Below are 14386 nucleotides of genomic sequence, written 5' to 3'. Positions count from 1 at the left end.
TTCCGCCCCACCGGCACACTATAAACCAGAAACCGAAAACATCCTTTATCTTGATTAACATATTGATCTTGCGTAAATACCTGAAATCTATTCTAAACTGAGACGCAATTGTTCAAGATCTTGGTTAGGTAACGCGGTCGATTTCGCGCGCTATTTTCGAAAATATTTGTAAATGCGCATCCACTTTTGCGCGCGCTTTTCGTTGACGTAGTGTTCTGTTGCTGTTTATGCGTGATCGGTCTTGCTGTCTCCTGTGATCGGCAAACTGACCTATCAGTATGCAGTCTTTATTGTGTACACAGTTTTCGAAAGGCATCAAAAGTTATCTGAATATTTTGCGTAGAAAGAGAGGAAGATACGGATCTATGTCAAAGCAAGTCGCGCCTACAGAAAATCTAACGCGCATATGGCGCCACCGTGCTATCATTGTTACTACATTCTGTATAAGTACGAGGAAAGAGAGGCGATTGTCGCTATACACAAGAGCAGCAGACGATGCTCAAGCAAACAGTGGTAAAAACATACTATACCGTCCATTAGGGCATGTCCATACCGAGCTTTAAAGCCAGCAACCAAGCAGGTTCATAAAAACTTCAGTTACTTTCATTACACGCATATTAGGAACAGATAATGTTCACAGCGTCGATAGAATAGCTAATGATGAGAACCTATGGGTGTACACGTCGTTTAAAGTGATTTTTTCGAACGTGGCGTACTTGCACGCGAACCAGGTAGTGTGACACATAATAAATTACACATTGGATATTTTACATATTGCTCTGCAAGCACTAACCAGTTGGGCGACGGGATTTCTAATACTCAAACCGATTAAAGAAGCCTTTAGAACCTACACTGCATATGTATAATTAATACGACGCAGTTAGCAACACCTGCTGCCACGTACTGCGAATGTCATCGATTACAATATACATGCGCGTAACGAATGTTTTTAACGTTGCCATCAACGTCGTTACAAAGCGGCGGCGGTATGTAACAGATACGACTTCAAAAAATCGCTGATCTCCTTATTAACATCGTGTTGAGTGTGATTCTTAGAGTCAGTAGATAATCTCACCAAGAGATGAAATAGATTAGGTCATCATCTTTTTCGATCGGCAAAGCGTGGTAGTTCTATAAAAACAATAAAAATGTGCCGTTAATGAGTAATCTTCTTTTTACATTCTTATTATGTCGATCTGTATCACAGAGATGAAAAATCCTGAACGCATTGAATGGTATTAGCGATCCCGCATATGAATATTTATTTATATATAGTTGTGAATATTTATTGATATAAGCAATTGTGTGAAGAAAATCGTCGTGTGCCCTTAGAATAGTAGCGTAAACTATGACTAATTGATGTAGAATTAAATTATCCGAAATCTCTTGAGAAAGATTGTAGGTAGTGACTAGGCGCATTACGTTCGTCTATTTTATTTATAAATTCTGTTGTATCGTCGTAATTTTTATAGTGTATGTAATAATTTCGTTTTGCAGAACTATTTTTATTTAATACTATTTGTGCATCGTTCACTTCCTTTTAACTTTTCAGACGACCAACAGTGTTGCAATGTTTTTGTTACTCTTGAAGATATTGTATGTGTGCGACCTTCTAAGCAAAAAAATGGTATTTTTAACCTAAGGGACACAATTCGTCTTTCCGTGTTTGACAAGCTCTTGAGCCACTTGAAAAGGACAATTTTAGGCTAAACCCCGTAGATCTCTCTTCCGCATAGTATGAACGAATATTTTGGTTTGCTTCCGCAATTTTTAGTACTGAGAATAAGACATAAAATGAAGCAGGCGTCCAAAAAGCTCTTCGTTGTCATTCACGTATTCATTTTTATAGTCCAAAAAAAAGAGTAAAAAATTAACAATAGCCTTGTATATCGAGGTGGGAGGTTTCAATATAATATTTAACTATCGGTAACCGCACAATCAGAGAAAAAAGAGGCGTTTCTATTTAGCGATAAGAAAGAGCATCAATCTGCTGTATAAGATATGATTTTATCAGCATGTTCAATTTAAAATTTGAAATTGCGTGACGTTTTTAAAGCAATTTATTGTTAAGGCTAAGTCGACTATGCAGCAAAAGGACTTTTATTAGATCCCGGTAACTGTAGCGTATAGCCCAAGGGGAAGAGTTCTTAGTTACTTCTTTACTTTAAAGCAGGCAACATAGTGCTCCTTCATCCCATGGTAAAAGGGCAAGGAATAAAGAAACAAATCAAGGAACATATTGCATTTCTTATACGCATCACAATAGCTAAACAATTAAAGATTAATACCAATTTTCATTCATGCTTCAATTTTTCTTGGCTTGTCAAGCACAACTATGCATGACTTAGTGAATTAGTGTACGAGCTAACCCAAAAAACCTTGTATAGGTATACTTAGCACTGTCTGTGAGCCCACAAAGTGTTATGAACTGTCCAAGGTCTTTATGTATCTATTCTACCTAATACATATAAAATCATATGTAAATCCATCCCGAGGCGATTGTACTCAAGTAAGCATTATCTCACAGTTAGTATAATCATGTCACTACCATTTCACATTATACCGTTACGTTATTCCGACATCGATATCTGAATGCTTCTAAAAAGGCCCGGGCAAGTACATATGAGGGTGTCTGCATATGTCGGGGTGCGTGCTTCCCTGCCAGGGAGACGGACAGGGAGCCAAAGCATAGTGTAGTTCCCAAGAGTCGGCCTGGGAACGCGAGGGCTCTTTGGGAACATGAATGACTTCCTTATGATGAGACATAAGGCCAAGAAGCCGCACAGTTCGGGCGAGTAAGCACGACGGCAATAAGCACTAGAAGCGGAAAACCGAGAAGGAAATACGCGAAGAAATAGATTCGGTGTACAGTACGGGTACGGTTGAGCCAGTCAACGCGACGGCTCTTCGAACAACAAAAGAAAGGAAAAGTTGGTGTAGTTGTACCCAGGGTTGGACTGCCTCGCTCATTCCCATTATGAAACATCCCATATGCTTACTCCCTTTCGCATCGGAAAATCCGCTTCTTTGCAGTCAGCTAGTCAGATCCGCTTGCCACAATGTGAATTTAAGCCGAAGACCGGTAACACCTTTGTTAAGCATGCGTGGGAGATTTGATCGCCTGAATATATTGGGTATAGATCTTTTTGGGAGCCTTTGTCGGGTTTTGATCATTGAACAAGTTGTCGGAACGGTCGAAACTCGTAAATTACATTTGCAATTTCATGGGGGAATACATGCAGTTCCTGTATTAATAAGAGGAATGTAATTCATAAAACGAAGCACCCAAAACATAGCTTTACGTAAAGCTTTAGTACGTTTGTTGGTGCAAGATTCTACAAAATTAGACAAGGCTCATCACCTAATGCCGGCAACGACACATTGCAAGCAGATCCCAAAAGGTGTCGACATTTACAAAAAGGGTAGGCAACTACTTCCTGCAAAACATTCACCCCTTAACAACATCGGAACAACAAGCAATGACGACGAGCAGTCTGTCGGAAGTCTCAGCGTTTACAACAAAAAAAAGCTGGAGGGAACGCAATCCGCCTTGCTTCTTAGCAAGGATAGCATTTCGCTCTCTTAATCCAGCGTATTTGTCAGCTGAAAAAGAAGCAGGTATGAGATACATTTGTTTAAGCATGTAGCATTTAATATGACGTTTCTTATTTGTAAGAAATCAAATATGTCAAGTGCTTGACTTCTTGATGTATCTGATCCCAGGGATGTAGTTTCAGTGTCGAATGATATGATCACATCGACGATTTAACAGAATTGCGAGACACAAGGCATGAATTAGGCAAAGCCAGATAGATGAGCCCTTTGGCGAGGATCAGTTTAAAGTCGCTTGGATGATCTGGCATACGAACATCAGATAACATCGTCAAAATACAACTGTGTTCATGAGTGTGTCGAGCTTGTACAAGACACAAAAAAATAATGCAATTAGGTTTTTGAGATTGAACCAAAATTCAAAGCTTTCGGAAAGTGTTTCCTCAAATATGTTTTCTCCACAAGTTACATCTAACTTTAAACGCGTATTTCATACTAAAAAGAACACCCAGCTAATAATTATCTCAGCGAACATCAGGCTCATTCACTGAGAGCTTGGTCGATTGATAGCACTTCAAGTTCATTGTCCTCTTAGAAACCCTGTGTTGCTGCTTCTTTCGCTTTTGTTTTTTGTTTTTTATTGTTTTCAAATCGAATTTTTTTGACTTTTAGGAAAAAATGGAGGAAGAGTAGGCTATAAGTCGTCCCTCGAACATCCCATGATGTTGGATTACTTGCCAAACATCCTGTACGTTCAATTAATTCTAGCATAATGCAACGTACGGGTGCTTTGAATTTATAGTTCGCTGGTTTCATGTACAGTATCTACAGTCTTCGAACAAGAAAAAGCAGGCAGACTGTGGCGTGAAAAAATACTATGGAAAGCAACGGCCGCATCATCCGCGGACCTAAAGGGATAGATTGCAGGTTCTTGACGACCCCGTTCACGTGGCAAGAGAATAAAATGCGCTAGTCCTAAAAGTCTCTTGAGAAAATATCAACGTGTGTCTCCAAAAGTGACATAGAGTGCGTAGGCGCAGTTTCCCAACGCTAAAGCCAATAAGCGGATTGAGAAATCGACTTCTGCCAATGGAACACAGAAGATGCCGTTCGTCACGGTAATACGCCCCCACAGATTTTCATATGCCGATCCGTATTGATACAAGCACGTATAAATACGTTTTGGCAAACAATAACTCATTTTTTTATTCACACAAATCGTGTAGTATTTATGTATCACTGGAGGAACACGAAGCGTCTGATCTTTTTTTAACCAGAGGCTCTACAGACAACAATATAGAATGAGAAAAAGTACTGTCGAGTGTGTTTAAGGCGGAATTGTAATAAGTTAAATTAACAACATACGAATAAGTCATCCTTAAAGGCTTTTAATTGTGAACAACGCTTGAACAATGAGTCGAACTCAGTTTTTGAAGATTGAATTAACGCTTTTCAATCGTATCTTTCCAATAAAAAAAATGATACGAAGGTGAGGTTGATGATTTTCATTGCATTAAAAATATGTTCCAGGACACATTTAAAATACAGTCAAATACAAAATCTTGCCTTTCCGCATTTCTTTAGCTCTGTGTAAAGCTAATGTGTCACGTGATAATATAATGCAGAAGAAAGCATTTTAACATAGTATAATTATGCACAGAGTAGCCACTCTCTTCTAGTACTTTTTAAGCTGTAAAAAGAATTTCAATATTTCTCCATATAATATTATCTTTTATCCTTATTTTACCATAACGCTTTATAACACACACATATATATATATATATATATATATGATTGTAAATACGTAAAAAATAAACACACGTGCGATATTTGTTACACTCATGACGTTATTTCCTTTGGTTTTCATTGGTCCTACTTTATTGTTCTACAGCTGTGTGAAAGGTTCAGTCGATAGGCTGTTAGAGACAATATTTAATACAATTGATACTACATAATAACGTGATAAATCTTTGTCTTCATCTAACAAAGGCTACTTCTCGAAGTATGCGACATTGGACCAATTAGCCGATCTGTTGTTCCGAAGCTCGCTTTTCTAGCCAGCATCGAAGCTTACCCCCCTTCCCACCCGTCAGGCACGGGCGCCTGCTTTATCTAGTTAATTTTCTAAATTGCCACCAAGCGGAAGAGTGTGAAATAAATAGCACTATATGTAAAAATAGATCTGTTGAAATAGCGCGTACCATCATATCTATACGTGTAAAAGCAGCCAATAATATTTTGTAGTCAAGTATCGGCAATTGAACTAATACTTGTTTCGGTAAACTTTAACTGTGACGTTGGTGCAAACAATAGCGAAGTCCAGGACGACGAACAATAGTTGTCTATTGATCTCCATCGAATGTGGCCCGCTTCGGCTATTGTTTTCTAAACGTATCAAGCGATGCGTTCGTTGATTGCACCTACAGAGCCTACCGATAAAATAACAGGTTGTTCGGGTAGGTGGTGTATATTTTAGGGTTCAGAAGGCGCTCGTACGTTACAGACTGAGAAGCGGCAGCAGACGCAGTAACGCGCGCTCGACGCGTATAACCATTATAGATATACAAATACAGTAATGTCAAACGTGAGTTGCATTTGTAACATACCGATAAGCTAAAACGTCTCATTGAGATGCTGAGTTGGTCTTATAAGGCCAGCGTTAATTGTAGGGATACTATTTTGCATTCAAACTTTCAAGATCTAGACATGTTATAACGTTTGAATTAAATTGTTGTTTCGTTATTATGTAGAGAGGCTCCCATCCGTTTCGTTCACACATTCTACGCCCAACGCCTAGCGAACTTTCCAATATTAGCTGAATACTAATTCTTTCGTATTCCGATGCAATACAGAAACAATTAAAATAACCTAGGATAAATTTTAAGGAATACGGAAGAAGAAATCTTTATTGTGACCCTTATGATTTTAGCGGTCTTCATTGGATCGCGCAATGTCGTTACGTCGCCACTGTAGGTATTGTTGTTTGTTTGCAAAGGTTTTTTCCTACTTAAAGCTGCAAACTATAAAACACCCTACATGTTTAACCAAAACAAACGAAAGCCGGGTGTTATACACCTATCGCTTTCACCAGTGGCGCATACTAAACGTTTGAATCATTTAAAAGGCCCAGAGTTTGCCTGAGATAGCCCTCTAAATTTTTCTGACATGATCAAAAATAATTTAGGAAACAGCGATCACATCGTGTTATCTATCAATATCGTCTCACATAGATAAAATATTTTCTTAATGGGAAGTACTAGATGGTAGAAACTATGACTCGTAAAATAATGTAATGAATAATGCAATGCAGCGTATTAGTAGTTTGCCTACTGATTAGACTGCAGTAACATAGAATGCAAAACAGTCGGCGTATAAGGCGTAAATTGCTTTCTCTAAAGAAAGTTACACCGATTCAAAAATACTGTTTCTCTCTGGGTCATCCACTATTGTTAGCAAAAACATATTCAGTACAACTATTTTTTCAAGCTATGTACATTAGGCCACTAAAAATAAGTTTGGCTAACTTGAATAACTTACGAGCTAGAATAATGATTAATATGTGTTAGTTTGACTTCTACACACTTGACCCGGCGCTCTGGCAGTTTCTGGACAGCTATAGGCCGTTCGCGTTCCTCCATGTAATTCCTCTATCTATAGCTTCCAGAGTTATATCGGTAATGGGATATAATTGTTTACCAGTTACTTTTTTTGGAGCATAGAAAGCCTCGTAATTAGACAGAGTTAGACTGAGAAATGAAGTAGGTTAAAGTCAGCGTTGGGTCTTCCTTTGGTCAGTCCAGGAAGTAATTAAGGCATCGCGATGAGATCTGACATTGTGATCAAGTACTCAGAGCGCGTGCTTTCGATTGTCGTACCAACGGGTTATGTGCCTCTGAGGAACTCGGAATAGCATGTTACATTCATTGTTTCATTTTCGGGGAGCGTATCGCAGTGCCACATGCACCTGATGTCCACCGTAACCATTGCTATTATCTTACGTTTAAACCTAGTTGGTTCTATCACCAAATTCGATAAACCACGCCGAACACGATAGAAATTGATTTATGCCTCGTAAGCAGTGATCGTACGCTCCAGACGGGTTTTTTGTTCATTAAAATTCTACAAGAAATATACAACACACGTTTCCAACTGATGACGCGTCAAACTGCAAGCTCTGCTTTCGTGAAAAGCTTCCTCGATTATGCCAATGCGCTCTTGTTCTTCGGATCCCAACGTTTTGGTCACTCCTTCGCTGGGCTTCAACACTCCAATCTCCGTTTTTCAAAGATTTGCAGGATTCACGTCCCATGCTTTCACCTAAGGTCTCCTTGCCCGATGTTTCCACCAATCTTCGATGAATTTTCGAATCGTTGTGGCTTTCGAGAAATGAAAACTTGACCATTGAGCATTGACCTTCGAAACCAACAAAGGTTTATTCTCTTGAATTGATTTCTCCTGTAATAAACTCAGTCGCTTTTTACTCACAAGTTTCTAGCAGACTTCAATATTTACTAGCGAAATTTCGTCTGCTAAACGCGCGCAGTTCAAAAGTCGTTCGATTTTGAAGTCGGTCGGATTTGTTGGTAACCACCTAATAGTTCACGTAAATCATACATCAATGCAATATATTTTCGGCGCATCTACATGGTTCAGAATCAGAATGTTTGGATTAAGAATCGAATGAGCACATGAGTTCAAAGTTTGCTTAGTTCGCCCCCTTTGACGCAATGTCACACGCATCCGGAACGTATTAGAATACTGTGAGCCTGATTCGGCGCCACATAACACCAGGGAACGTGTTGCTTCCTCTAAACAAAAAAAAATTCGCTTACTCTCTCTTATTTCCTGTACGTTTGTGTTACTGGAACGAAGCTGCAGTCTAAATAGTTCAGTTGACTGCGTAACTGAGTTGCAATTGATGTCCAATACCCTAGCCAAGTTCTGACCTGCAAAGCTGCGTCTGACTGTGACAGGTGGCGCCGGTTGGACTTGCTGTCGGCAGTTTTGAGATTGGAGAGTGCTCCGTTGCCCCGAGGCCTGAAGCGAAGACACCTGCTGAGGACGTTTTCACAGTGGTGCTACTCACTGTAATGGCAATGGAAACCGGATCACTTTTAAACGACAGTTTCAATATGTCCAACTTTTTATTTCACGCACCGTGTACCGGGTCAAGTTCTCACCTGGACCGGAAAAATACCTTTTCCGGTTTGGTTGTGGGGAAGTAAATGCTTGGGTACACGTGACCATGTGGACAGTCACGACGTGAATTAATGCACATTTGTAGTAGTTAATTACAGAAGTATAGAATTATATGAAGGATAGATCGTAAAGTTTTCTCAAATTAGTCCGGTGTTCTCCATAAGGTTTTACTTGCCTTCAGACATTTTCTAATATAATCAAATAGCCAAGGCGTCAGTTTAAAAATTAGAAGCGTGGTACTTTGCTGTACAAATAAGTATATACGGGGCGCACAGGAGCTAGCCTACCAGTACGCCATAGCGTACCAATTCTAAATCGCTTTGTACCACAGAAAAGTTCGAAATCGCGTGAGCGGTCAAATCTTTGCTGTAAACAGTAGACTTCCTCTTTTTGGCGTTTACTGCTGGTTTTCGTTCTTGCTTGATGCTTATTATACTAGCGGCTGTCGCTGAAAGGCGCTTCGGGCTTTTTAAACGAACGCTATTGAGAGAAGGTTGGAGATTTGCCTTGAGGCTTACTTATACTTTTAACAGGCACGTGTGCGTTACGTCTACCGAAGTCATCCTGATCATTCTGATCATCTGAATTGGTCTGAACTGATTCTTGCCTCGGGGATACTGAAATTATCAAAACATTCATTGTTTTTGTCCGTATTCGTGTACAATTATGTATTATTTTACTCTGAATTGGTTCTTCCCGGACACAGGACTATACAAAATGTGGGAAATAGGATGTTCATGTGCCTTCGACAGCAAATTAATCATGTATTTCAGCAGTTATAAGCACGAGTACTTGAACCATATTGAAGGCAATTTTTGATCATACATTAGTATGATATAGAAACCCACAGCTTTGATAAATAACTTTATGTACCTGTTGCTAGAATCAATGGAATGAGTATCTTTGTTATTTAACTAACGATTGCACTATCTATTGATTTAGCTTAGTCGGATGGAGTACTGTGCTGTGTGTTGTTCAATCTAAGGCTATAATAGACCCGCATTATTTTCTAATAGAAAAATAAATTGACTTATTCTACAAGGACAATATATACAGTTTAAGAAAAGTAAATTAGTCAGTCGGCGTGTCTTGTTGACGCTACTATATAAACTTCGTTGATAGCCGTTCCAATGATTTGTTATTGTTGAGTACTACATAACTCTAAAATATATCGGTAATTCAAGAACATTTTTTTACCTCTATCTTGTCATCCAGAACTGAAGTATGCTTGCAGTTGCGACCGAAGGTGTGCAAATCGATAGTGCTAAAGTGGTCTATAGCTCGCCCGATGTCTCAACTTGCCTTTCCTCTTCACTATTATGGTTCAGAGTAGAGCGATTCTCAAAAATGACGTAACCTGCGAACAGACAAAATCTCGAATAGCGAATTCTTCGATTTGAAGATTACAGCGCTGCGTTGATGGCGGGCGTGACATATTTTTTAAAAATGGCCCCTCCATGTAAATTTATGTCGCGGACAAGCATACCGCGGTATCTAGGGGATGAAGAAACGAGGATCGAAACCTCACCGCCTCAAGCCGTCCGCTATAAAGGCACAGATCTCGCCGCGTTCTAAATGGCAAATGCAAGAACAAACATTGTCTACGCAGCACGTGTCGAATCGATACACCGACAGACTTTGGGGTGGTTTTACCTATTTCGTTTGCACCTTTCTTAGTCGAGGCCGCAACCAACCATAGCAGGAAGCCACAGCGCCATCCGTACTGGGCAATGAGTATGCCAGTAATGTATTCCGATGAAAGGCACTCACGGGGTTCACTCGGTACCACCCTCTTTAGTGCAGGCTCCGTTAAAAAGCAGCCCTAACAACAGAACTGGGAGCATCAGCCACACTAAAGAAAAGGTAGGAGCAGACTAGAAACGCAATTCCAAATCACCAGCGTCAGATCAATATTGGACTAAAGCGACGGCATCACGATACGTCTATGACGACGAGCAGCTTGTCGGGTATTTATTACCTGCATAAAAAAAGTGGAGCTGATAAGCTGGAACTTCACGCTTCTCTTTGTACAGGATAGAAAAGCGAGACGAAGACCTTTGCCATCGGTGAAGGGTGGCTGGGAACGACAGGCGGAACCATGGTAAGCTGGCGTCCTACCTGCCATATATAAAATGAAATTCAACAGTAAGACCGACTTGAACTGCAACGTCTGTTAGTAATGGCTTGGAGACCGACTGTTTCATCGAACGAATCGTTTTCGAACGAATCAATACAATTTAAATTATTTGATACTCGCGTGAGCAATGGGTATATTATATACACGTTCAGGGTAAAAGAGGCGTTTCGCTGTTTGGAACAAGTTTCGTAACTTAATTTGTAAAAGAGCTGCAACTACAGTGTTTGATAAACATAAACAGATAACTTAATTTTCCGCAGAGCCGCGACAAAGCCGCCACTGTGGTGAAGTCTGTTGCATACAAACTTAAAAGTTCTAGCTCCGACTCTAAGCTAAAGAAATCTCTGTCGTTGACCTCTGGTGCCAATCCCATTTACCCGGCAGCCGGCATTGTATATATTATAAATATATTCCGAATACATAACGCAAAACAAGACTGCCCTTCAGATTCAAGCCGACGCAAAAATGGAATACAAAGTTTTCAATAGTCCATATAGCAAGTGCTCAGGCAATGTCTACCTATATTAATCAGTGCATTTCCTGCTTCCAGGTGTTTCTACGTTTCCCCGCACCCAGAATAAGAAATCAATAAATTGTGTGCCAACCAGCAGGGTGTATTTACAACCGCAGATTCTACAGATCTTGATGTTTAGTACAGTCTAATTTCTTTCATTTCTCGAATCCATTATAACTATTATATATAAAAAAAAAAAAAAAAAGTTTATATACATTCAGATGAACGTAATGTACTCAATAGTACTCTACTACAACAAAAAGTATACAATATTATTAGTAGTACACAAGCTACAAGGAACAAAGGTAGAACCTATCGGTTTAGAAAACATCCGCCAAAGCTGTCGTCAACGGCTTCACCTCTTGGAGTTCGAATTTCGATCAACCTCTGAATTTCCTGGTGTCCAAGGATTGTCGCCACATCCTTCGGTGTATGACCGTATACGTCAGTCGTTGCCACGTAAAGTTCGTGCTTGAAAAGGTACTCAAAAACATCTAGCTGATTGCATTCAGCTGCAACGTGTCCTATTGTCCTTCCACTTAAGTCTTTTTCGGTGAAATTGGCTCCGGCCCGACGAAAGCTTTCTAATCGACGGATATCGCCCCGGCATGCGGCCGAATTCATTGCCTCAGCCAGGGTTTCTGCCAGTAGAGATAAGTGGGCTCCGCAGCGAACGAGCAGATCTATAATATCATAGTGGTTATGCGCCACGGCGACGTCTAAGGGATTCCTTCGATCCCGGTCATACATGTGAACTGACGCGCCCTGTTTGAGTAGGTATTTAGTGGCTGCAAAGTTTCCCTGGGATACAGCGACATGCAGCGGCGTTCGGTAGTCATAATCATATGATGAAAGATACGCTCCGCACTGCCTCATCACTTCAAGGCGTTCACAATCGTCCTTTGCAGCGATCGAACACAGTATTGACGGTAAGATGGCGGTCTTTAGAGCTTCGAGTTCTTCGAATGACGAAACATTCATAATCTTCCCTATGGCCGAAATTAGCTTCGATTCCCTCAGCGTGTGGTTGATGACTGTGAGCTCACCTCGAAGGTTGGTTTGCATCTTTTCTTTTTTAATAGCGAGGGACCATTCTTTCTTGCTAAGGACGTAACTTAATTTAGCCAGAGCTGCTTCTGGCGTCATATCCGCCCCAGGAATAACACCTGCTTGAGTTAGAGCATTACCGGTCTCGTATGCACTCTCAACATGTCCGTTAGGACACTGTGAGCAGTTTACTATAATAACGCCTCGATCGGACGCTTCTTGAATCGCGGCCAGGAGACCCTTTTGAGCTGTTGGCCCATTTCCAGCGCCATATGTGTGTAAAATTACCCCTTTGATCGGCGGAGCAAGAAAAGCCTGCACTATTTCGGAAGTTATTGAAGGAAACAAACGCAAGATGCCGACTTCTTCACTAAGCATCGGGTGAACCCGAAATTTTTTTAGTGAGGACGGCGCCATCACGGTTTTCCAATTGACGTTGACATTAATACCAACCGTAGCTAGAGGAGCCATGTTCGGGCTTCGAAATGCATCTAAACAAGCCGCCGAGTATTTCAAAGTTCTGTTGCCTCGTAATAAGCGGTTGTTGAAGAAGAGAGTAACTTCTGGAATAATATATGTGCCTGCAAAAAGTAACGCATTGAGAAGATTCTCTCGCCCATCGCTACGTGGCTCAAGCAGTGGAAGTTGTGAACCTGTTAAGACGACACTCTTTCCGAGGTTTTCCAATAGAAAGCTCAGGGCAGATGCTGTGTATGACATCGTATCAGTTCCATGAAGAATTACGAAGCCATCAAAAGTCGTATAATACTTCTGTATGTCTAGAGATATCCGTATCCATTCTGCCATCGTCATGTTTGATGAATCAAGCAGAGGTCTGTATTCGTATATCGTGTACAGAACGCGAATAGTACTGCCGGTATACGGGACTACAAGTGGTGGACGTTTACAGCCTACAAACATGGAGGCGGCATACTCAGCGTCATGTAATTGTGGGAACGATCGAATCTTTGCTTCTAATAGAGCGGGTGCGGGCTTTAGAACGCCGTTCTTATCTTTCAGCATCCCAATTGTACCACCTGTATACAGTACAAGAACCCTTGATTCGTTTACTATGCCTGCTTGCCGTGGATTGGCTAACCAAGCCTCATTGGTGATCAAATTGTTGAATGCGCATGCCTTACTTTGGTATCCTCGTTCACATAGTGAATTCTCGTCCGATATTGAAACTGCGTCACTGCCATTTCGTACAGCTTCAGTCGTGGCTGGCGTTACAGATGAATCGCGTCCCATCTGGTTAGGCTATTTCGAACAACATGAAATATAACTTACTGACATGCGTTGTTAAGGTCTTTCAACGTATAACTCTTACGGGAAGTAATTGGTTTAAAATCTGCTCTCCTTCTCCTAAGTTCAATCTTGATTAAACGCTTATCAGATAGCTCAATGCAATTCGAAGCGATGTTATGGCAAACTGCTGCTTCCAAAAATTTTCTGAAAGAGATACTCGTTTCAAGACTGACGTTTGTTTGTCAGTGTAACATCCCCACGACAGGTAGCTTGAAGGGAGCTTGAAGGGTTGGTTTTGGCCAGAAAGTCCTAGGCTGCTGTCAACCTACGCGCAAAACGACAAGTCGTTGTATGTAGGATTAGAATATCGTATATGAAACAAGTTGGACTTAAAAATCATTGAAATGGCTTTATGCACGACACATGTCTGTGTTACTCTTTGCTTTGTTATCAAGTTCGTGTACCGTACTGACTAATCCTTTTGTTTCAAGTTTCTTGTTAGCCAGCTCCGACATCGTCATTCGTTGAGATTGATCAAAACTAAGCCTCGATATCACAATAATTCATATGAAATTTTTCCTTATTCTAATGTATCTGAATTTTTACTTGGCGTTGGTCTTTTAAGCGCAGTTTCGGCATGTCAGTGTTCTTGCGTGGAATCCAAATTAGAGCGGACTCGAATAATTCA

At 40.6% G+C, this 14386-nt stretch overlaps 1 protein-coding gene across 1 annotated transcript; it reads right to left on the bottom strand.

The window, feature by feature from the left end:
* Positions 1-11482: 11482 nt before the first annotated feature.
* On the bottom strand, positions 11483-13761 carry LOC111272482 (uncharacterized). Its single transcript, XM_022853963.2, has one exon. It carries the CDS (start codon positions 13699-13701, stop codon positions 11716-11718), a length of 1986 nt encoding a protein of 661 aa, XP_022709698.2. The 5' UTR covers positions 13702-13761; the 3' UTR covers positions 11483-11715.
* Between the last annotated feature and the right edge of the window lie 625 nt (positions 13762-14386).

This window comes from Varroa jacobsoni, unplaced genomic scaffold, assembly GCF_002532875.2.
Source record: "Varroa jacobsoni isolate VJ856 unplaced genomic scaffold, vjacob_1.0 contig02398, whole genome shotgun sequence".
Classification (NCBI taxonomy): domain Eukaryota; kingdom Metazoa; phylum Arthropoda; class Arachnida; order Mesostigmata; family Varroidae; genus Varroa; species Varroa jacobsoni.
Note: the sequence above shows the minus strand (reverse complement) of the source record. Positions and strands in the feature narration are given on the sequence as shown.

Excerpts from the sequence above, each read along its gene's own strand:
- LOC111272482 (XM_022853963.2), bottom strand. The coding sequence starts at position 13,701 with ATGGGACGCGATTCATCTGTAACGCCAGCCACGACTGAAGCTGTACGA.